This window comes from Dendrobates tinctorius, unplaced genomic scaffold, assembly GCF_039654945.1.
Source record: "Dendrobates tinctorius isolate UK_male_01 unplaced genomic scaffold, ASM3965494v1 ptg000156l, whole genome shotgun sequence".
Taxonomy (NCBI): Eukaryota; Metazoa; Chordata; class Amphibia; order Anura; family Dendrobatidae; genus Dendrobates; species Dendrobates tinctorius.
Window position 1 is genome coordinate 4,954,392 of NW_027361823.1, and position 22,393 is coordinate 4,976,784.

Sequence of the window (22,393 nt, forward strand, 5' to 3'; positions counted from 1 at the left end):
TTCAGGTTTGTCAGGTAAGTTATGTGAGAAGATAACTGACTTAAATCTTAAAGTTCTAAACACATAGACTTTTATTACTTGAACCAGAAAAACTTCAATCAGTAAAAATATTAGACTTCCACAAAGATATAATGGGGTAAAGAATCTACCACACTTCTCAGCAGTTACCATTACAAGCTGCTGTGTGTCTGAGTATGATAGAAAGATCGACACAATCAGAGACAGGGTTAAGGCCCCTTTACATTTAGCGATACACCAGCGATCCCAACAACTATACTACCCGGTCAGGATCGCTGGTGCATCGCTAAATGGTTGCTAGTGAGCTGCCACACAGGCGGATCTTACAGCGACGTAGCGACGCAGCAGCGGTCGTTACTTACCTTTCAGACACGGCGATCCGGACGTCCTCCCGCCCACATCCCCACGTCACTCGTCGGCGCCAGCAGGAAGCGCCCGACGAGAAATGGAGCCGCACGATCTTGCGCGATCAGCAACAGACAGTGGGGGAGCCGGTCGGAGGTAAGTATCACACATAGCGATATTGCTAGCGATATCGCTGCTGCGTCACAAAATCGGTGACACTTTAAAGGCCCCTTAAGAAAACCAGGGAAGTGATAAGATCAAGTTACAAATGCATTCTAAAGGCCCCGTTACACATAACGATGTCCCAGCGATCTCACCAACGATCCGACATAGATGGGATTGCTGGGACATCGTTAGGCTGATCGCTGGTGAGCTGTCACATAGACAGCCCCTCCAGCGATCAGGACCAGTGAGCAAGCTGGTTTCCAAGGTAAACATCGGGTACCTAAGAGCCGCGCAGCTCCTGGATACCCGCCGTTTACCTTGGAAACCAGCGTGTACGCCGGTTTCCAAGGTAAACAGCGGGTATTCAAGAGCCGCGGCTCCTGAATACCCGATGTTTACATTAGAAACCAGCGTCGCTGATCGCTGGTCTCTTGCTGCCACATGCAGCGATGCGTGCTGGCCAGCGGGAGACCAGCGATCAAAAAATGGCCCAGGACGATCGAGCACGATCAGCGATACCCGGCAGGGGGGCCAGTCGCTGATCCCCGTCACACACAGCGATCTTGCTGGCGAGATCGCTGTGGCGTCACAAAATCAGCGATCTTGGGCCTTAAGGTAAAAGCACTTATCCTAATGGACAACAGAGTAATCTCAGATGTAATGACTGTTGTCCACATTGTATTGTAAGATCCATCTTCATCATGTGATTAACACAAATACCTCCCACTACGGGTTAGTCAGTTCTAAGTTATGAAAATATGGCATCTAAAATCTATCTCATTTACAAGGGATCATAAAATAGAGGGGTATATTGTAGCCTGGAGGGGTATAGTTTGGCCTAGGCTATTTTACATCCTCGGGTATAGTTTGACCAAGGATAATTGAATCTGGTCTGGGCCAAACTATACCTAGGTTTAATCTGGACAGGGGTTAATTTCGCCTGTTACACCAGGTCTCCTGACATTATGTCAAGTGTGCATTACAGCAAATCAGCGACCGCAGCTCGTTTGCTGCTCATCAATATTCCGTTGTAATAGATGTCTACTCTGATGGAGTAGTAAAGGTAGCAGCCGGTCAGTGACTGGTGATTGGCTGCAATGCTTATAAGACAATGTCACGCGAACAAATGGAGACCCAGATCAACATCAATGGAATGGCACCTGTGCTGGAGGAAAGTATAAGGTTTTCTTTTTGTATTGGGTGAACTCTTTTATTTAAGAACGGGTTGTCCAAATTGTCGATGATCCCTTTAACATATCCTGCATATTAGAGTGTATATATATCTGTAAAAATGATTCTACTATTGGTTGACGAAAAGTTAGTCGAAAAGACATTGACTAACTCTAAATATCTAACTGAATCAACTGGTATCTAATTTGTCACAAAAAACACGATAACATGATCTTTAGTATTTTTATTATTTTTTAGCAGTTCATATAACCTGTAGAATCGTGAGGCTTACTTACATTCCTTCTCTTAATGGCTTCTCGCAACATGTCAACGACATCCTGTCCTTCACAGTCAGTGGCTTTGAAGCCTTTTGTCCATCCAACCAATTTTCCCTATGAAACAAACACAACAATACTCAGTTAATGGGCACACTGCAATGACAGCGGTCTTCACATCACTTTCTAGGTGGGAATCTTATAAAAAATATCATGAAAAGTGAGATTATTAAACTATACAATTTTCTATTATATCTATACAGAATACACGTAATGAGGAGAAACATATTTATTATAAAGTTGGTCTCTATTATGGGGAAACTTTACAAGTGAAATATAATAAAAACAACCTATTAACATGAGTGTCTAGAATATGCTGTTTGTATATAAAAGTAATAACACTATTTCTGGCTATTATTTGACTGATCTCCTGAACTGTTAACCAGATGTTTCCCCTGCAGTCTCTACTTCAGTTGTCTCTGAGTTAGTGAGTGGAGACTAGCTGTTATATCTCCTACACACTAAACATAGACATGAAGTATTCTTGCATTCCGTTCTCTATGCAGTACTGTCACGGCCACGCGTGACTGGACACAGCGCCTCCAGCAGGGCGGATTTAGATGACACACGTGACCCTGGATACACCGCCTCCAGTTGGACGAATTTAAATAATAAACGTGCAGCTGGATACGCTGCCTCCAACAGGCGAATTTCGGAAATACACGTATGTCTGGAAACCCCACCTCCAATAAGGCGAATATAAACAATAAAAGGGAAAACCTGGGTAACAATAACAATGGTGGCCCTGCGATAGGGAAACGGGGAAGTGGAGACCTCCTGCACTCCCCTGAGTCAGTGTCTCTACACTCCTAACGTTCCCTAGGCCGGTTCTGCACCGGGCGACGATCAGGAACCTAAAAACCCTGACTCGCCCTGCACCTAAACCCTCACTAGTGAAGTGGACGGTGCGGAAACTAATCCCACCACTGCACTAAAACACACATAAGGAAAAGAGACAAAACGGGAACACCACTTAGCTTTGCTCTGTTGCTTACGCTCCCAGCAACAGAGCCCACAACCTGCGTGCATCTTTTCCTCCGACCGGATCTAACACCATAGTGCAGCCTTGGAGCAAACAGAGTCCACCACCTGCGTGCAGCTGTCCAGAAACAGAGTCCAGCATATGAGTCCAGTTTTCCAGCAAAAGAGTTCAGCATCTTGAGTCCAGCTTTTCAGCAACCGAGTCCAGCATCATGAATGCACCATAGCTGCCACTCCACCAAGCCATGCAAGAACTGCTTGCTGACACCATAGCTGCAACTCCACCAAGCCATGCCAGCCCTCCTCTCAGACACCATAGCTGCCACTCCAGGACACTCACTGCCCGGGACTCTCCTTCAGCTCCATCCTTCCCCCAGGCTTGCTTGTAACTGAGGACTATCACCAAACCGTGATTACCACACCTGACACTCTTTTATAGAGCAATCACACCTGTTTTATAATTACGTGCACAAAACTAAAGTAACCCAAGTGCAATGACCCTAATGGCCACCGGGGGAAAACTGGAACAGAAACCACCACAGTGCAAAGACCCTAATGGCCACCGGGGGGAAACTAGAACTGACAAACACAGCCAAAGGAAAAAAAAGGTTACTTGTGCATTTTCTCTGTCATATCCAACCTGGATCATGACAAGTACATAATCAAAAGCAACAGTAACATGAAGAACATTATATAGTACTGAGCAGTGTAGCTGTACATCAAGCTCTGAGGTGAGAGAAACACTCGATGGTGGCCGTATGTGTCACTGCCTCCTCTTTTTACTCTGCTTTTCATTTTGCTCCTCTACTGTCCCTCCCATTAGACTTTAATTGGCATCAGTAATCTGACCCCTTAATGAGTTTGCAGTGTAACTTGATTTTCTAGGATCTTGGCTGTTTTTCAGAGTGAATTATGAGTTCAGGAGGCAGGGGGAGGAGGAAAAGTGGCTTATAAGCTGAGAAAAAAGCAGATCTCTCCAAACAGATATACTACAAAGTTTGCTGTGTTCACTCTAAATGTCTAACTGAATCACTTGGTATTGTACTGATTTGGTCTTACCAGCAGTAATCAAGTCAGAATGGTGGCATGACATTATGTGGACATATTGGAAGATTGAAGGCTGACCTTGGGGAGCGCAAAGTGGGCACCTGATAGGTAATACATGTATTACTGTCTAGGGTTCAAATTCTGAGACCCTAACTACTCACAAGAACATGAATTTTGAAGACCTTTGACTGAATGGTGTGGTAGTGGGCATGCATGACCACTGCTCTGCTTACTTCTGTGGGACTGCTGTCCATTATTTCCTTAGTGTTCATAGAAATGAATGGAGTGAGTATGCAAGCACATCGCCACTTTATTCACACAGAGGACTTGGCGACTCCAGTTCTCAGTACTGGTGGGTCATCTGGTCATCCAATTATTTACATTCATCATTATTTAGCATTTAAATAGGTGATAAATGTTGTTTTACAGGAAAACCCCTTAAGGCTACACTGGTTATTAAAAGCATAGGATGCCTAGGGTTTGCCATGCACTGAACGGAGTGAATTTTCCCCCCATATTTGCTGAAATATCTGAGACAAATCCATTTAACCAGTTAATGACCGCCAATACGTCTTTTAACTGACGTGAGATATAAGAGAATAGCATTCCCATACAGGTGACAATCTAGTAGCTGTCAGCTGTACACTATAGCTGACAACTTGCTGCATCAGCCACGATCAGTGTTTGCACCATCCAAATCTTTTTAACCCTTTAGATGCTGCTGTCAATAGTGACAACATCATATAAATGATTAACAGATTGTGGGGGCTTCCTCTTTATCCCCATCGGCACCCTGAGATCATGACTGTGTGGTCCTGATGTTTGCCATGGCAATTCACGACCAATTAGAGCCTGACGGCTGTTGTAACCTGTTCAGAAGTTAGCGGCATTTAGGTGGTAAAAATAAACATTTTCATTTCTGTCATGCCACTTTGCATTAATTCCTGAAAATCACCTGAAGGGTTAATAAACTACCTGACTGCAGTTTTCAATATGTCAGGGGGTGCTGTTTTTAAAATGGTATAACTTTTGGGGTTTTCCAATATATAGGACCCCCAAAGGCACTTCAAACCTGGATAGGTCCCTAAAAAAATAAGTTTTGTAAATTTCCTTGATAAAATGAAAAATGACTGCTACATTTTTAAACCTCCTAAAATGCTAACAAAGTAAAAGAACATTTTACAATACAATTGGTGCTGATGTAAAGCAGGCATGTAGAAAATGTTATTTATGAATTTTTTTCTGTGGTATAACTATCTGGATTAAAGGAATAATCATTCAAAGTTTGAAAATAGCTAATTTTTTAATATTTTTCTCAAATTTCTGTTATTTTTTATAAATAAAAACAAAACATATTGACCTAAATTTACCATTATCATAAAGTACAATGTGTCATGAATAAACAGTCTCAAAATCACTGGGATTTGTTGAAGCGTTCCAGAGTTATTACCACATAAATTGACACTGGTCAGATTTAAAAAATGTGGCTCAGTCACTAAGGGGTTAAAATTTACCACAGATTTATCTCAGATTTTTTTTGTGTAAAAGCACAGTGGAATACAGTATATCCACCATGTATGGACTTAGCTTAAAGCAGTGGTCCCCAACCCTTCTGACCTTGAGAGCCACATTCAGCACTGAGAGAGGGTTGCAAGTCACATCCAGCTCCCACCCCCTTCAAAGTAGTGTCAACCAAAGCCCCCATTACAGGTATGATAACCAAAGCTTTTCCACAGAAATCACTCCAAAGCAGTACACCGAGATCCAGGGGTTCCCACAATCCCCCCATTAAGTATTCTCCCATCAACGACTCCCACCACACTGTCACATCCAGCTTTGAGCACCTCCTCTAGCAGGTAGTACCATCCTCCAGCGTACCATACCTAAAACATCTCTAATCCCCTAAGACCAGTATATGTGCATCCAGAGCTGCTCTTCTGTGCAGGGCTACTCACAAAATTCACCATTTTATGATGTACTCTTCATACCTGTCAGCTAGACCTGGACCTCATGCACCAAGCTGGCAGACAGTCGCGAGCTACAATTCATGGGACCGCGAGCCACATGTGGCTCCCGAGCTACAGGTTGGGGACCCCTGGCTTAAATCAACCCTCCACCTCGCAATAAAAATGTGTAAATAAATTCACATTGCATGATTAAAATGCCTGATGTTCCTAGTATGTGTATAACACAATGGCTGCCAGCGGCATCCATTGCATGCTGCGCTATAGAAGTCTGAGACACTGCCGTTGCTCCAGGATGGTCTACCAGAGCAGACGATGTGTCTGAGGATGACTCCGCACACAGAGGATCGGTGAGACAGCGGCAAAACGCAATAATCAAGAGATCGTTATTGTGTATTTGGTGCAAAAAACACCTGCAGAAAGCATGCAGACAAAAAGAAGGAAAAAGCAGCCGTTATACCACATGTGAACATGGCCTAAAAAGGAGGCATTTACCAGGTAAATGATTATGCATTTAATGTGAGGTGAATGGTTGATTAAACTGTAGAAACTCAATTTTATATTATTTTGTTGTCTACTCCATCTACTTTATTGCTGTCACAGAGAACTAATACAGCATGTAAGATAGGACCAAGACATACATACCTTGTCAATGCGATCTTGCTGACATGGAAAGGAAAATGTAAATCCAAGGGGCAGCGGGGCCCCTTTAATTCCCATGTAATCTAGGAATTCTGCGATACATTCCACAATGTGGTCAAACAGCTAGAGTGCAAGAAGAGGAGCTGCAGTTAATGGAGTGCCACAGTAAGGGGATGTTTAAACGCTGCAGCCAAAACCTGCTTTCTTGGCAGAAAAAAGACTGCGTTATGGTGATTTTACAGCATTTTTTTCGGTGTGCATTACATGCGTGCTAAGTCTACAGTGAAAAAACAAAAACACTGCAAAAATGAAGAAAAAACAGTTGGGTTTTTGCAGCGTTTTTTCACTCTAATTACTTTCTATGGGTAAAAAAACTGCAAAAACACTGACATGCTGCAAAATTAAAAAATGCTGCAGTTTTCTTTTACTGGTACTTTAAAACGCAGATTTTAATTTACATAAAAAATGGTGCAAGAAAGCGGCATGTGAACATACACTGCTCAAAAAAATAAAGGGAACACTTAAACAACAGAATATAAGGCTATGTTTACACGTAGTGGAACTCCCACGGAAGTTACAGCGAGAATTCCATTCCGCGAGAAAATCGCATTTTAAATTCCCGCAATTTTCCCGCAGAAAAACTAGCGATTTGCAAGCGTAATTAGCTTGCAGAATGCTAGCGTTTTCCAAGCGATCTGGAGCATCACTTGGAGAACTGATTGACAGGTTGGTCACACTCGTCAAACATAGTGTTTGACAAGTGTGACCAACTTTTTACTACTGATGCTGCCTAAAATTAAAAAATAAAAAAATATTGTTATTCTCACCTTCCGGCGTCCCGCGCAGCCTTCCCGCCTCTCTCCACGCTCCCGGTCCCAGTAATCCTTTGCGAGAATTACCACGAGACGTCGCGCTCCCACGACCTCATCGCAAATGACCGCGAGACGTCACGCTCCCGCGAGATCGCGACTTCATCGCGGTCATTCTCGCAAAGGATTACTGGGCTTGGAAGATGCCGGGAGTGTGGAGAGAGGCGGGAAGGCTGTGCGGGACGCCGGAAGGTGAGGATAAAATATTTTTTATTTTAATTCTATTTTTTACAGGGATATGGTACCCAAAGCCCGGAGGACAGTCTCCTCTCCTCCGGACCATGGGTACCATCCGCAAATGTTCTGCTTACTTTTCGCATGGTGGGCACAGCCACATGCGGAAAGTAAGCAGAACAATGCATTCCTATGTGGGCGGAATCGCCGCAATTCTGCTAAATTAATGAGCATGCTGTGTTTTTTACCGCGAAACGATTCCGCCACGGAAAAAAACGCAGCATTAGCACAGCATTGCGGAATCCCATAGGATTGCATGGGATGCTTATTTTTCGCGTTTTTGCGGCAAAATCGCGCGTTTAAAATCGCCACGAAAAAAACGCGACGTGTGAACTCAGCCTAACTCCAAGTAAATCAAACTTCTGTGAAATCAAACTGTCCAATTAGGAAGCAACACTGATTGACAATCAATTTCACATGCTGTTGTGCAAATGGAATAGACAACAGATGGTAATTATTAGCAATTATCAAGACACCCTCAATAAAGGAGTGGTTCTGCAGGTGGGGACCACAGACCACATCTCAGTACCAATGCTTTCTGGATGATGTTTTGGTCACTTTTGAATGTTGGTTGTGCTTTCATACTCGTGGTAGCATGAGATGGACTCTACAACCCACACAAGTGGCTCAGGTAGTGCAGCTCATCCAGGATGGCACATCAATGTGAGCTGTGGCAAGAAGGTTTGCTGTGTCTGTCAGTGTGGTGTCCAGAGGCTGGAGGCGCTACCAGGAGACAGGCCAGTACACCAGGAGATGTGGAGGTGGCCAGCAACCCAGCAGCAGGACCGCTACCTCCGCCTTTGTGCAAGGAAGAACAGGAGGAGCACTACCAGAGCCCCGCAAAATGACCTCCAGCAGGCCACAAATGTGCATGTTAGACACCTATATGAAAAAGAAATGCCAATAGTAAACCAAAAAATAATCACCAAGTATTATGAATATCCAACAATAAATAGTTTCTTTGTGGGTTCACAAATGTGCATGTGGCTGCACAGACGGTTAGAAACTGACTCCATGAGGATGGTCTGAGGGCACGACATCCACAGATGGGGGTTGTGCTCACAGCCCAACACCGAGCAAGACGCTTGGCATTTGCCACAGAACACGAGGATTGGCAAATTCGCAACTGGCGCCCTGTGTTCTTCACAGATGAAAGCAGGTTCACACTGAACAGATGTGACAGAGTCTGGACACGTCGTGGAGAGTGATCTGCTGCCTGCAACATCCTTCAGCATGACCGGTTTGGTAGTGGGTCAGTAATGGTGTGGGGTGGCATTTATTTGGAGGGCTGCACAGCTCTCCATGTGCTCGCCAGATGTAACCTGACTGCCATTATGTACTGAGATGAGATCCTCAGATCCCTTGTGAGAAATTATGCTGGTGCGGTTGGCCCTGGGTTCCTCCTAATGCAGGAGTGACAGGACAATGCCAGACCTAATGTGGTTGGAGTGTGTCAGCAGTTACTGCAAGATGAAGGCATTGAAGCTATGGACTGTATAGTAGAAGAAGAAGAAATGCAGCACTCCCTAATCTTCTTCTACTATACATTGGATGATTCATGTTTGTTCATGCAAGCACCTCCGTTTTTTGACTGACTTGCATACCGCAATACTTCAGATAAACAGCTCCGTCTGTTAATAGTGGTGATTTGTGTGCCCCAGTTTGCTGTTCATCTCTTTGCTTTTTTGCTGAAGGTTTGCACTGGCCCGTCCGTTTCCCAGACCTGAATCCGATTGAGCACATCTGGGACATCATGTCTCGCTCCATCCACCAATGTCACGTTGCACCACAGACTGTCCAGAAGTTGGCGGATGCTTTAGTCCAGGTCTGGGAGGAGATCCCTCAGGAGACCATCCACCACCTCATCAGGAGCATGCCCAGGCGTTGTACAGTAGGGAGGTCATACAGGCATGTGGAGGCCACACACAATACTGTGTATCTTTTCCTTGTCATGAGGCATTTCCACTGAAGTTGCATAAGCCTGTAATTTGATTTTCCACTTTGATTTTGAGTATCATTCCAAATCCAGACCTCCATGGGATATTCATTTTGATTTACATCGATAATTGTTATGTTTTATTGTTCTGAACACATTCCACTATGCAATGAATAAAAGTTTGCAACTGGAATATTTCATTCAGAGATATCTGGGATGTGGTATTTTAGTGTTCCCTTTATTTTTTTAAGCAGTGTATTTTAAGATGTTCATTACATTATTTACAGACACTGTACAATTGCTATTTGGGCACTATATGGTACAATGAGGGGTGGAAAATCAATTGATGATTCTGCTCTGGGCTTCTTACAAATTAAGGTGAATCCTTAAAATCAGGAGCAAATTTAATATACCAAAAACAAAAAAACAAACAGCCAATCAGTGGCCTCAGAAGTCACATTAGAGCTATGATGCAGTAACATGCCACGTGACCACTTACACCACGGACTGTCTGTGGTGATCCCATGCTGCCCTCTAATAAACAGCGGCCTCGGGAGCTTCTGCCTGGATCAGCGCAGGAATAGATAAGTATTGTTATTTTTTAACGTTTTTTAATTTGTGCAAATATCTGCAAATCTTTTTAACATTAAAACCTAACGCTACACAGAATATTAAAAATTTTTGTCACCGCCTATATGACATCGCAGATTGAGGATAGAATTTTTTTAATGTAATTATTGCACAGAATGATAGTACACCTTACATGCTATTAAATAGCTATTGGTACACTTACCTCTTCCCCAGTGCCTTGCATTATTTCTAGTGGTATTGCAAAGATCTTATTATACATCCTTACATAGCGTCTTCTTCCACTCCTGATTTTAACTAGCAGGACCCGGAAGTTTGTTCCTCCTAGGTCCAGAGCTAGAAAATTTCCATTTTCTATGATACAAATTGGAAGTATTAAATCAATGTACAAATGTGTTCTAGTCCCAACTACTACCAAAGAGTCCATAGCTCATCTCCCAGAAACTGAATTGTCACGGGGATACCGTGTCAGAGAGAGGCTGAAAGATCACAGCGTCTAATTTCATGAACTCCTGTACTGTTAGAAGTACTTCACCATGTTATGGAACAGTGCAGGTTTTTGCCTTGCTGGCAGTGTCAGCGTTAATCATTAATCTGTTCAGTTGACACTCCTGGATCTTTCTTACCTGGATGGTCTCAGCTGTTCAGTGTTGGCCTCTCCCCTCTGCTATATATACTTGCCTATGGCACTTAGTGATTTCCAGTGTTAGTTGTTACTGCCTGGTTTGGAGTTGGAAGTTTTATCTGTGGTGGGAGCTGTTGTTTGGAGATTTATTGCTTTGAGTTTTGTTTGTGTGCACATCCTCATCCTCTGTATTCCACTCTGTTGTTTGATGAGTGTAATTTATATTATCGCTATTTTCATTTATCCCTGTCCATCTTCCTTTGTTAGTCTGGTTAGTGTTATTCTATACACTTCGACTTCCCACCTCCCTGGGTGGGGGGAAAGGACAGGTAAGGGATGATATAATAGCATAGCAAGGTACTTGAACCCAGCATCTCCACTTCAAGGAGCAATCTGGCTGACAGGGATAGATAGGGTGACAGTCCCAGGGCATGGTGTGACATGAATTCTATAACCGTTTGATAGGTAAGAACATTTTTCCTTATATTGACTGTGCAATCTCCTGCTTCTTCGTGAAATTCTGCTGCCTGCAACTGCTAGAAGTGGATGCTCTCTGCATACAGATTTATACACCTCCCATGATGCTCAATAGGTGCTGTACAAATCTGCACACGCTGCAGTGTGACAGATTCAAGCAAACAGAATTTCAGCATTTAATTCTGGTTGTTGCAAAGAATGAATGGATTTTGGAAAATAAAATACATCTGTAAACCTATTAAAAAATTAGCTCTTGCTGTAAGGGACACTAGACCCCTATTGCCCATAACCCTAGGTGGTAATATGATTCTGCAGGTTAGTATACTTATGCAAATACCAAGCATGTATAGGTTGTTTTTAAGTAGTGAAAACAAAAATTCGGAAGTTTGTAAGAAAAAATGTTTCTGCTTGTGCTGCCATTTTCCTAGACCTATAACATTTTCATTTTTCGAGATCTGGGGCTGTGTGAGGGCTTTTTTTTTTGTGCCCTAAGATGACCTTTTATTTATACCATTTTAGGAAGATACGATGTTTCTCTCTCGCTTCATTGGGGGGCACAGGAAACTATGGGTGTATGCTGCTGCTAACACTAGGAGGCTGACACTATGCAAAATAAAAAAGTTGGCTCCTCCTCCGCAGTGTACACCCCACCCCATAGATCAGTCATCATGTGCAGGAAAGAGGTGGGCTTGGCATGCAAGCCCACATCAAAGGCAAGGACATGACCTTTGACGTAAATATACATCAAAGGTCGTGAAGTGGTTAATGATATGTGTCTTTTGCAAAATGTCACTTTTTTATGTATCTCATTACAGTCTCTGCCTGAAGTAAAGTTTCTAGGGTAAAGTTTAGCTTTTACACCGTCAAGAAGTAAGGTGCTGGTGAAACGGGCTGTAAAGCCCCTGATACTGGAGAATCAACATTCACCCCATACTCCTGAGTTCATGGTGTGAAAGTTTCTGTTATTTAAGTCCTTAAGTAAAAGCAATATTCCAGGGAGCTATTCAGAGCTACCAGACTAGCAGGTTGTTTATGAACTTAAATAAAAGAACCTTTTACACCATGAACTCAGGAGTGTGCAGTGAATTTTGATTCTGAAGTAAAGTTTCTGGCAGAACTATTAATTTGGTGCATTCTCAGACAAATGTTAAACTTTTTAAAAGATTTACTACTTTTTGCACAAAAGTCAGAAAAAATGGGTAAATACAAGAATAAGAAGCATTTTTGATTTTGAGACAAATTATTCAACCACATGCACCATTTTGAGAATTTGGCACACAAAAGCAAATATGCCAAGACAAAAAAAGAGAAGTGTCTCAAAAAAAATAAAAAATTATGATTCGGAGCCAAAGAGGCTTGTTCATAATAAAAGAAGAAGCTATAGAAATTACCTGTCCCATCCGGGGTTCCATAAACGTAAGTCGGTAACATTTTCACAGTTGCAGAGTCATGTGTTTCTTTCCTAAGTCCATATTTTAACTCCGTAATCATCCTTAACTTAATTTCTGCAAGTTTCTCGTCTGATATCTGCAGTTGCTCTAGAACCTCATCAATCTGTTTGCGTTGTGAGAGCAACCTACAGGCCACTGCTGTTACCATAGCTGCTCCTTTACCGCTGCCGCTCTCGGAGAGAAGGAAGCGCACGTCACAGTTAGGAAGAAGTCGCCTTACAACTTTGTGTAATCGTTTAGCATACCTTGAAAAGAAATGATTTGGGGGTTATTCTACATAGTTTGCCCTTGTCGTGTATGTAGTAGGTGTCTAGTGACGCTTACATAGTAACATAGTAACATATACATAGTAACATAGTAAGGCCGAAAAAAGACATTAGTCCATCCAGTTCAGCCTATAAAATTCTGTCAGAATAAATCCCCAGATCTACGTCCTTCTAAACAACCTATCAATAACTATAAGATACAATATCGTTACGCTCCAGGAAGACATCCAGGCCCCTCTTGAACCCTTCGACTGAGTTCGCCATCACCACCTCCTCAGGCAGGGAATTCCAGGATTCTCACTGCCCTAACAGTAAGGCTGAGCTCACATGTGGCTTTTTTTCGCGTTTCCGCGGCCCGATTTTGCCGCGAAAACGCGAAAAATAAGCATCCCATGCATTCCTATGGGATTCCGCAATGCTGTGCTAATGCTGCGGTTTTTACCGCGGCGGAATCGCTTCGCGGTAAAAAACGCAGCATGCTCATTAATTTGCGGAATCGCGGCGATCCCGCACCCATAGGAATGCATTGTTCCGCTTACTTCCCGCATGTGGCTGTGCACACTATGCGAAAAGTAAGCAGAACAATTGCGGATGGTACCCACGGTCCGGAGGAGAGGAGACTGTCCTCCGGGCTTTGGGTACCATATCCCTGTAAAAAATAGAATTTTAAAATAAAAAATATTGTTATTCTCACCCTCCGACGTCCCGCGCAGCCTTCCCGCCTCTCTCCACGCTCCCGTTCCCAGTAGTCCTTTGCGAAAATGCCCGTGATGGCGTCCGTTCTCGCGGGATCGCGAAGTCTCGCGGTCATTCGTGCGACGTCATCGCGAATTACCGCGAGACGTCGAGATCCCGCGAGAACTGACGTCATCGCGGGCATTTTCGCAAAGGATTACTGGGAACGCCTGCGCGGGACGCCGTAAGGTAAGAATAACACCATTTTTTATTTTTTTTACATTCTATCTTTTACTACTGATGCTGCATAGGCGGCCTCAGTAGTAAAAAGTTGGTCACACTTGTCAAACACTATGTTTGACGAGTGTGACCAACCTGTCAATCAGTTCTCCAAGCGATGCTACAGATCGCTTGGAAAACGCTAGCATTCTGCAAGCTAAATACGCTTGCAAAATGCTAGTTTTTCCGCGGGAATTTAAAATGCGATTTTCCCGCGGAATGGAATTCCGGAATTCTCGTGGTAATTTCCGCGAGAGTTCCGGTACGTGTGCACTTAGCCTTAAGAATCCTCTTCTATGTTGGTGGAAAAACCTTCTCTCCTCCAGACGCAGAGAATGCCCCCTTGTGACTGTCACCTTCCTTGGTATAAACAGATCCTAGGAGAGATATTTGTATTGTCCCCTTATATACTTATACATGGTTATTAGATCGCCCCTCAGTCGTCTTCTTTCTAGACTAAATAATCCTAATTTTGCTAATCTCTCTGGGTATTGTAGTTCCCCCATCCCCTTTATTAATTTTGTTGCCCTCCTTTGTACCCACTCTAGTTCCATTATATCCTTCCTGAGCACCGGTGCGCAAAACTGTACACAGTACTCCATGTGCGGTCTAACCAGAGATTTGTACAGAGGCAGTATAATGCTCTCATCATGTGTATCCAGACCTCTTTTAATGCACCCCATGATCCTGTTTAATCCTGAATAAGACATGCAGGATTCTCATGTATATATTTTTAAATATTAATTTTAAAGTTTGAGTGTCCCTTTAAGAAAGATCAAAAAATTTGTTGTTACATTTTAAATTTTGCTATCATTACATTATTTTTTCTAAAGCCTGTTTCACACATCCGTTTGTCACCATCAGTCAAAATCCGCCGTTTTGGAAAAAAAACGGATCCGCCATTTTTCTTTGCGGATCCGTTTTTTCCCCCATTGACTTTCAATATCGGCGGATTTTGACTGATGGCCGTCCATAGCATCCGCATTTTTGCGGATCCGCCAATATTTTGACGTCCGCTGACCTGACCAGACGGACCCTGCAACGTTTTTTCTCTCTCCGGATCCGCTATTTTCTGTTTTAACCCGCAATTCTGTCTGGCTGCTGGGTGAAAATCTCTCTCTCTCTCATCGCGCGATCTCCAGCCCCATTTCTCTCATCGCGCGATCTCCATGCTCTCACCCACATCCCGCGAGATGATCGCTCACCGCAGATGCCCGCTCACTACATCTGCCGGTATTAATTTTTTCTTTTTTTTTTTCTTTTTCCCCAGGCACGGCTCCTTTAAATTTTTAACATCGGCGGTTCCGTACATCCGCCGATCTTCTGACCCCCGCTTCTGTCAGTTCGCCTGCGGATCCGTTTTCCGCTATTTTGGCGGATTGAGACTGACAGAAAAGACTGATGTGTGAAACAGGCCTAACAGGCATCATGAATAATTTGGAGGCTTTTTCATATATACAGTGTGTCCATAAAGTCATGGTGCACTTTTGATCAGTCACTGGAAAGCAACAAAAAACGATAGAAATGTGAAATCTGCTCCAAATAAAAGAAAAACTCTCCCAGTTTCATACCTATTCAGTGCTGTTCGATGTGGGCTCTATTTGTTGCCCTACATACATCCAAACAATAATGAAGTTCTTGCCACACACGGGTAAGGACGTCTGGTGTAACCGAGTGAATAACGTCTGTGATTCTCTGTTTTAAGTGATTAATGTCGTTGATACGTTCAATGTACACATGTTGCTTCAAATAACCCCAAAAGTAAAAGTCTACGGGTGTCATATCCGGGGATCGTGGTATACTTGTATACTTTCCTGTGACTGGTCAAAAGTGCACCATGACTTTACGGACACACTGTATTTGATTAGGATATGCTACTCTGTTACTGAACACTAATTGCTCCCATACACACTAACTTAATGTCTGCCACACTTGCGAATTTTGGCGACACTGGCTAACTCCGAGTGTGGGAGAAATGGGAAATATAATTTTCCATTAAGCACGTATTTGACAAACAGATATTTCTTGTGACTACATTCATGTAAAGATGATGGAAATGGACAAATCCAATCATAAGGAATGTCTGTTGGTGAAATTTAACACTGCGCTATAATTTTAGACAACCATTTTGGAACCTCAGATGAAGTAGGGTCATAACGCGCGTCGGGAGTCTGAGGTGGAGGCTGATGTGGTGACACTTTCTATATTTATTTTTAGGTATGTCTGACTATAATGCATCTCTATCTCTTTGATATTGATTTAATTTTGTGTATTATATTGCACTATTTGTGTGCATCATATTGTATTAAATTTCTATAGATTTAACTTTCAGAATTGCATTGTAATTAACTTTGTACATATACTTATGTTCATATACATACCTGTTATCATCATTCTTTGGTAGTATTCTGTCATCTGGAGGCTACTCCTTGGATTCTTCATTATTTTGTGCAGTATTGGACTTCTCTTATTTTCATTGCTTATTTATTTTAATTATTAACTTTTATTTTTATTCTATAGGTGTGTACTTCAATAAAATATTGTTTATATACATTTGTTTGATTTTTTTATTATTATTATGGAGTAACAGTTATATTACATTTTAAACAACTATTGATACTCCATCATTGTTTGGAATGAAGTTGTCTAAGTTTGAATTTTTCATCTGATAGATAAAAGATCTTTCATCTACAAATGAACTCTTTGAAGAAACTTTCCAGAAATATCTTTCTTGGTCCATTATAAATAGAAATGTATGGCCAGGCTCAACAAATGTAAGGAGCAAATATGGATGACTGGGTGTTTAAAGCAATTCTCCACCAGATGGTCATTTGTTCAACGGTCCAACCATCAACTTTGTGCTACCTAATGTGTATGGCCACCTTTTAATAGTTAATGATCCACAATAGGCAAGATGGTGAAACGTTACTATATTTTTAATATTCTATATCAAATTATTCCATATAAGATTACATACTGTGGATGTGTTCTATAAACTGTGCCATCCATTCCAACAGTTGTTCTCATCCTATCCAACTTCTTGTTCTTACGAAGTCTTGTCAAGATGGCGGCAAGAGCAGCAGCACACAAGTTGGCTGATCGAAATGATACTATAGTGGCGACATGCTGAACCGCAATGCAATCATCCTCTGATATTTCCAGGCCAAGATCCAGTAGTATTTGCCTAGTGTTAGCTAGACCTTCATTATATCTGCATGAGGAAACCAAATACAAATGTATAAGCAGGAATTTCTAGAAATGTATACTATGCCATTTCTCTATAATTAGCAGATGCATATCCTTCCTCTAGTGTTAGGGTCGTGACCGACCCGTTTTAGGTTTTAAATGCATACAAATTCTACATACATTTGTTTATTGCATCAAGACTTTTTGACTTTTTCAGGAACTTATTTTTAAACAAAATACAATAAAATAAAACTATTTTACTAAATTGTAAAATGCTCTTATTAAAATTATAACATTTTGGGGGGCGTGGCCTGCTTGCTAATGGCACCGGTCACTTAGCTGCTGAGCTCCAGCCACTTCGACTACTAATCGGCTCATTGCGGCTCGCCAGCGGCACCAATCTCTCTGCACACGGGGGGGGAGTGCTGCGGAGGTATCCAGGATCGTAGCATGCCAAGGGGAAAATCCCAGAAGAAGCCGTCCCCGGCGAAAGTTACAGACTTCTTCTCCAGCATGGGGCGAGGGAAAATGGCGGCAGCATCCTCCTCCATAGCTTCCTCACGCTCATCCAGGAGGGGATCCACAGCAGGCCCAGACTTGGACACAGACGCTGCAGATATACCGCTTACCAAAGGTACAATGCAGAAACTGCTCAGTGCCCTCCGCTCATCACTGCAGCAGGATTGGAAAGATATGGTGGCTGAGCTGAGGGGAGATATCACTGCCATAGGCAGCCGTACAGCACATATTGAATCTAAAATGGGGGAGCTGACAAAGTCACACAATAGCCTCATTGATGCCAATGCAGCACTGGAGGAACAAGTGCAAAAGCTCCATACCAAGGTCTTGGATTTAGAGGACAGGTCCCGCCGAAATAATATAAGAATCAGAGGAATTCCAGAGGCCATACCAGACAAGGGGCTGCAGAGTTTTCTGGGCTCCTTGCTGCAGGAGCTGCTCCCAGACCTGACTGCAACTGATTTCCTGGTGGACAGAATACACAGAGTCCCTAAGCCTAAATCCCTCAGTGCTGATGTCCCTCGGGACACTTTAGCTCGCCTGCACTTTTGCAAGACCAAAGAAGCCCTGCTGCAAGCCCTGAGAAAGAGACCCCCTCTGTCTGAGCAATTCCGGCACCTGTCCATTTTTCCAGATCTGTCTGCAGGAACCCTGGCAAAAAGGAGGGAATTTGCTCCTTATACCAAAGTTCTCAGGGATGAAGCTATATCCTATAGATGGGGTTTCCCTGTAAAGATCCTGCTTTTCCGAGCAGGAAATACCCACGCCTGCCATTCCCCACAGCAGTTGGCAAAGCTCCTATCCTCATGGAACTTGGCAAATCTCCCGGCCAGATCTCCAAGAGCTACAGGATCATCCCAACAGGATAAAGTGAATGAAGATTGGTCCGTCGTGTGAGTTATGTGATATGTTTGAGTCGCGGCTGAGACTTAGTTGCTACTTTTAAGGTCCGCTGGTTCTGTTCAACCAGGACCCTGAACCCCCATGGCGGTAAATTTCCACCATACCGCAGGCCCCTTTTTTGGGCTTTTTTCTTTGTGGACTGATGCTCCCTACATCAGTAATGTTAGTGATGTCAATATTGTTAGTGTTATCTCTTTCCTGCCTAACCTTCCTTTTCCCCCTGCAGCTCTAGGCAAGAGACTTTTTTTTCAAGTACAATGGTACTGAACTGTATGTCTATAAATGTTAGGGGTCTGAACTCGCCAGCCAAGAGATCCATGTTTTGGCGGGAAGTGGTTAAATCCAAATGTGATGTAATGTGTGGTCAGGAGTCTCATCTCCTCCAAGGGGACTCGCACAGGTTAAATAATGCTAAATTTCCTTTCATACTGCTGGCTTGTGGAAAAAAAAAAAAGGCTGGAGTATTCATTTGTGTAAAAAATACTGTTGCGTTCACACTACATTCACAACATTTAGACCCTGACGGTAGATACGCCATTATTAATTGCTCCATAAATGGATCTAAGTATACTATTGCAACCGTTTACGCCCCCAACTCTGGTCAGATCAGCTTTTTGCGGAGGTTTCTTTCCAAGCTTTCATCCGTTAAAGAGGGTAAGCAAATAATCTGCGGGGATTTTAACATGGTAATGTCCAGCACTCTGGATTGCTCCAATACTGCTGTAAAGAGGAAGGAGATGAGCACAATAATTTCAGAAAGGCATCTTCATGATATATGGAGATACCAACATGCAAATGAGAGGGACTACACATTCTTCTCGCCTCGGTTCACCTCTTACAGCAGATTGGACTACTTTTTGGTTGATAGCTCACTTATTATGGATTGCTCAGATTCAAAAATTGGACTTATAGCTTGGTCGGACCACGCCCCCATATACCTGACAGTTCAGGAGCAAAACCGCGCGCCTGTTTTTGCCCGGTGGCGCATGAATGACTCCCTCCTAGCCTGTAGACAAATCTCTGAGGAGTTGCAGGCCGACCTCGCAGAGTTTTTTAACTTTAATGATAACAAGGAGGTGACAGAGGAAACGCTTTGGTCTGCACACAAGGCCTATATTAGGGGGTCATTCATCAAAATTGCCACTAGGGAGAAGAGGAGGCGTCAGGCAACTTACAAAGCTCTACTGTCCCACATAGTACTTTTGGAAGCCCACAATAAATCTGCCCCAAACTTGTCGACATCTGATGAACTCAGGAAACTAAGAACACAGCTCCGCCAGGTGTTGATGGCAGACTATGAGAAAAACTTAAGATCCCTCAAACAGCGGTACTATGTGATGGGTGACAGGGCGGGTGCCTTACTAGCCAGGAGGGTTAAAAAACGAGAAATGCAAAATAAAATTGAATACCTCGTGATGGGTTCTAATGCCACAATACGCAACCCAACGGAAATAGCCAACGCATTCGCTGACTTTTACCAGTCTCTCTACAACCTTAAAAATGACCCCACTGCCCCAAAGCCTACCCAAACGGCAATTAATTCCTTCTTAAACAATATTAATCTTCCTCGGTTATCTGCAGTACAGCTGGAGCAACTAAATTCCCCTTTTTCTCTGGAAGAGGTTCGCCAGGCGGTGACCACAGCCAAAAGAAATTCAGCTCCAGGCCCAGACGGCCTCACTAACTCCTATTATAGACAATTCACTGAAACCCTGTCTCCTTTCCTCCTGAGACTTTTCTCCTCTTGGCGAGCCACAGCAGATATTTCACCAAATAATCTAGAGGCCATTATAACTACCCTGCCAAAACCAGGAAAACCCCCTATTTCACCAGGAAACTTCAGGCCAATATCCCTCCTAAACTGCGACTTAAAATTGTACGCCAAAATAATCTCAGCTAGAATACATAAAGTTCTTCCATCACTGATTTCCCCGGATCAAGTGGGGTTTGTGGCGGGGAGGCAGGCGAAAGATGGGACGAGACGTATGCTGGATCTGATTGCGGTGGCTGAGGGGAGGAAAATCCCCAGTGTATTCCTGTCCCTGGACGCAGAGAAGGCGTTCGACAGGGTGCACTGGGGATATCTGAAATCTGTTCTGGCCAAGTTTGGTTTCAAAGGCCCCATACTTAATGCCATAATGGCGCTGTACTCTAACCCTAACGCCAAAGTTCTGGCATCCGGATTTATATCTCGGAGTTTTGAATTAACCAATGGGACACGCCAGGGGTGTCCGCTCTCCCCTATCATCTATGCCCTTGCTATAGAGCCTCTGGCGCAGACTATCCGTGAATGCCCTCGGATCTCGGGGATTCGAGTGGGGAGTATAAATCATGTGGTCAGTCTATATGCAGATGACATGATTTTATCTTGCACTAATGTAGAGGTGTCCCTACAACACGTAATGGAGATCCTGTCCTCCTTCGCTCAAGTCTCGTATTACAAGCTTAATATTACCAAGTCCTTAATTTTTCCGCTCTTCTTGCCAGCCTCTACCAGAGCCACTCTTTCTCATTTTTACCCTTTCAAATGGGAAGACGAGGGAATCCCCTACCTGGGTATTATACTGGCCCCGCTACACTCCGTGATCCAGAAAAATCTGCTGACCCTGCACACCTCATTGGATAAAGAACTTACTCGCCTTTCTCTTCTCCCGCTCTCTTGGGTGGCGAGAATGCAGACTTTTAAAATGATCTGTCTCCCAAAAATTATCTACTTACTTCGGTGCCTGCCCCTAACAATTCCGCAACGGTATCTCACCAAAATTCATTCGCTAATGAGTAAATTTATATGGGCTGGGAAAAAACCTAGAATAGCCCTGAGATGTATGCATGCCCCGTTCAGTGGTGGAGGAATGGGTATCCCTAATATTCTAACATATCACAGAGCTGCTATCCTGGAACCGGCTCGAGATTGGTGGAAGAATGATTCAGACTTGAGATGGCTACAGATTGAGTACACCTGGGCACAGGCCCACTCCCCTAAACAATTCATAGACTCTGTGCTCCTAACCCCTTCGCCCCCCGGCGATCTTCTACCCACCACAGCAGCTCTAAAGAAAGCTTGGTCCTTATGGAGCAAGCCAGTGTCACAGGCTCTAGGTCCCAGCCTTCCCCTTAGATCGCTGGAAGCCTTCATTCCGAATTTGAATCTTGCCGCCTGGACACGTGGAGGTCCAATTACCCTAGCAGATCTCTATAGAGAAGGCGTCCTACTCCCGTACTCAGAAATGTGTGTTAAATTTAACCTCCCCCGACACAGTTTATTCCAGTTTTTTCAAATACGTCACTTCTTTCAGTCCGCTCCTCACCTACCGGTTCCCACAACAGCCGACCACGCCGCAATTAAAAAATTCTTTCAAAATTGCAAAATCAAAGGCCTTTCATACATCCATAACCTGCTAAACTCCCCGGAACCGGACAAACAATTGCCGTATATGCTCAAATGGGAAAAAGATCTAGCCTCTCAGCTTCCGTCGCAAGAATGGTTCGCGGCCTCAAAATGGATCCACAAATTCTCTTCATGTCTCAATCACATAGAGCAATTAAAAAAGGTTCATCTGCGGTGGTACAACTCCCCTACTAAACTGGCTTCTTTTTCCCCACATATGTCACCTTTGTGCTGGAGGGGATGCAACCACAGGGGCACCTTGTGTCATATGTGGTGGTTTTGCCCTAAGTTATCTAACTTCTGGCAGGAGGTGTTCAATCTAATCCATGA

The 22,393-nt window shown here is 43.4% G+C and overlaps 1 protein-coding gene across 3 annotated transcripts in view; it reads right to left on the reverse strand.

The window, feature by feature from the left end:
* Window positions 1-22,393, reverse strand: part of LOC141051285 (hexokinase HKDC1-like) — a 117,110-nt gene that overhangs the window by 23,455 nt on the left and 71,262 nt on the right. For 2 of the 3 annotated variants that reach the window (XM_073548168.1, XM_073548166.1), the window contains exons 9-13: window positions 17,045-17,278; window positions 12,788-13,092; window positions 10,500-10,648; window positions 6,671-6,790; window positions 1,995-2,090 (exon numbers count right to left, since the gene is read on the reverse strand). In XM_073548168.1, coding sequence (XP_073404269.1) covers window positions 1,995-2,090; window positions 6,671-6,790; window positions 10,500-10,648; window positions 12,788-13,092; window positions 17,045-17,278 — 904 coding nt within the window. The remainder of the gene's footprint in view (window positions 1-1,994; window positions 2,091-6,670; window positions 6,791-10,499; window positions 10,649-12,787; window positions 13,093-17,044; window positions 17,279-22,393) is intronic. The other variant, XM_073548167.1, reaches the window with a different exon arrangement.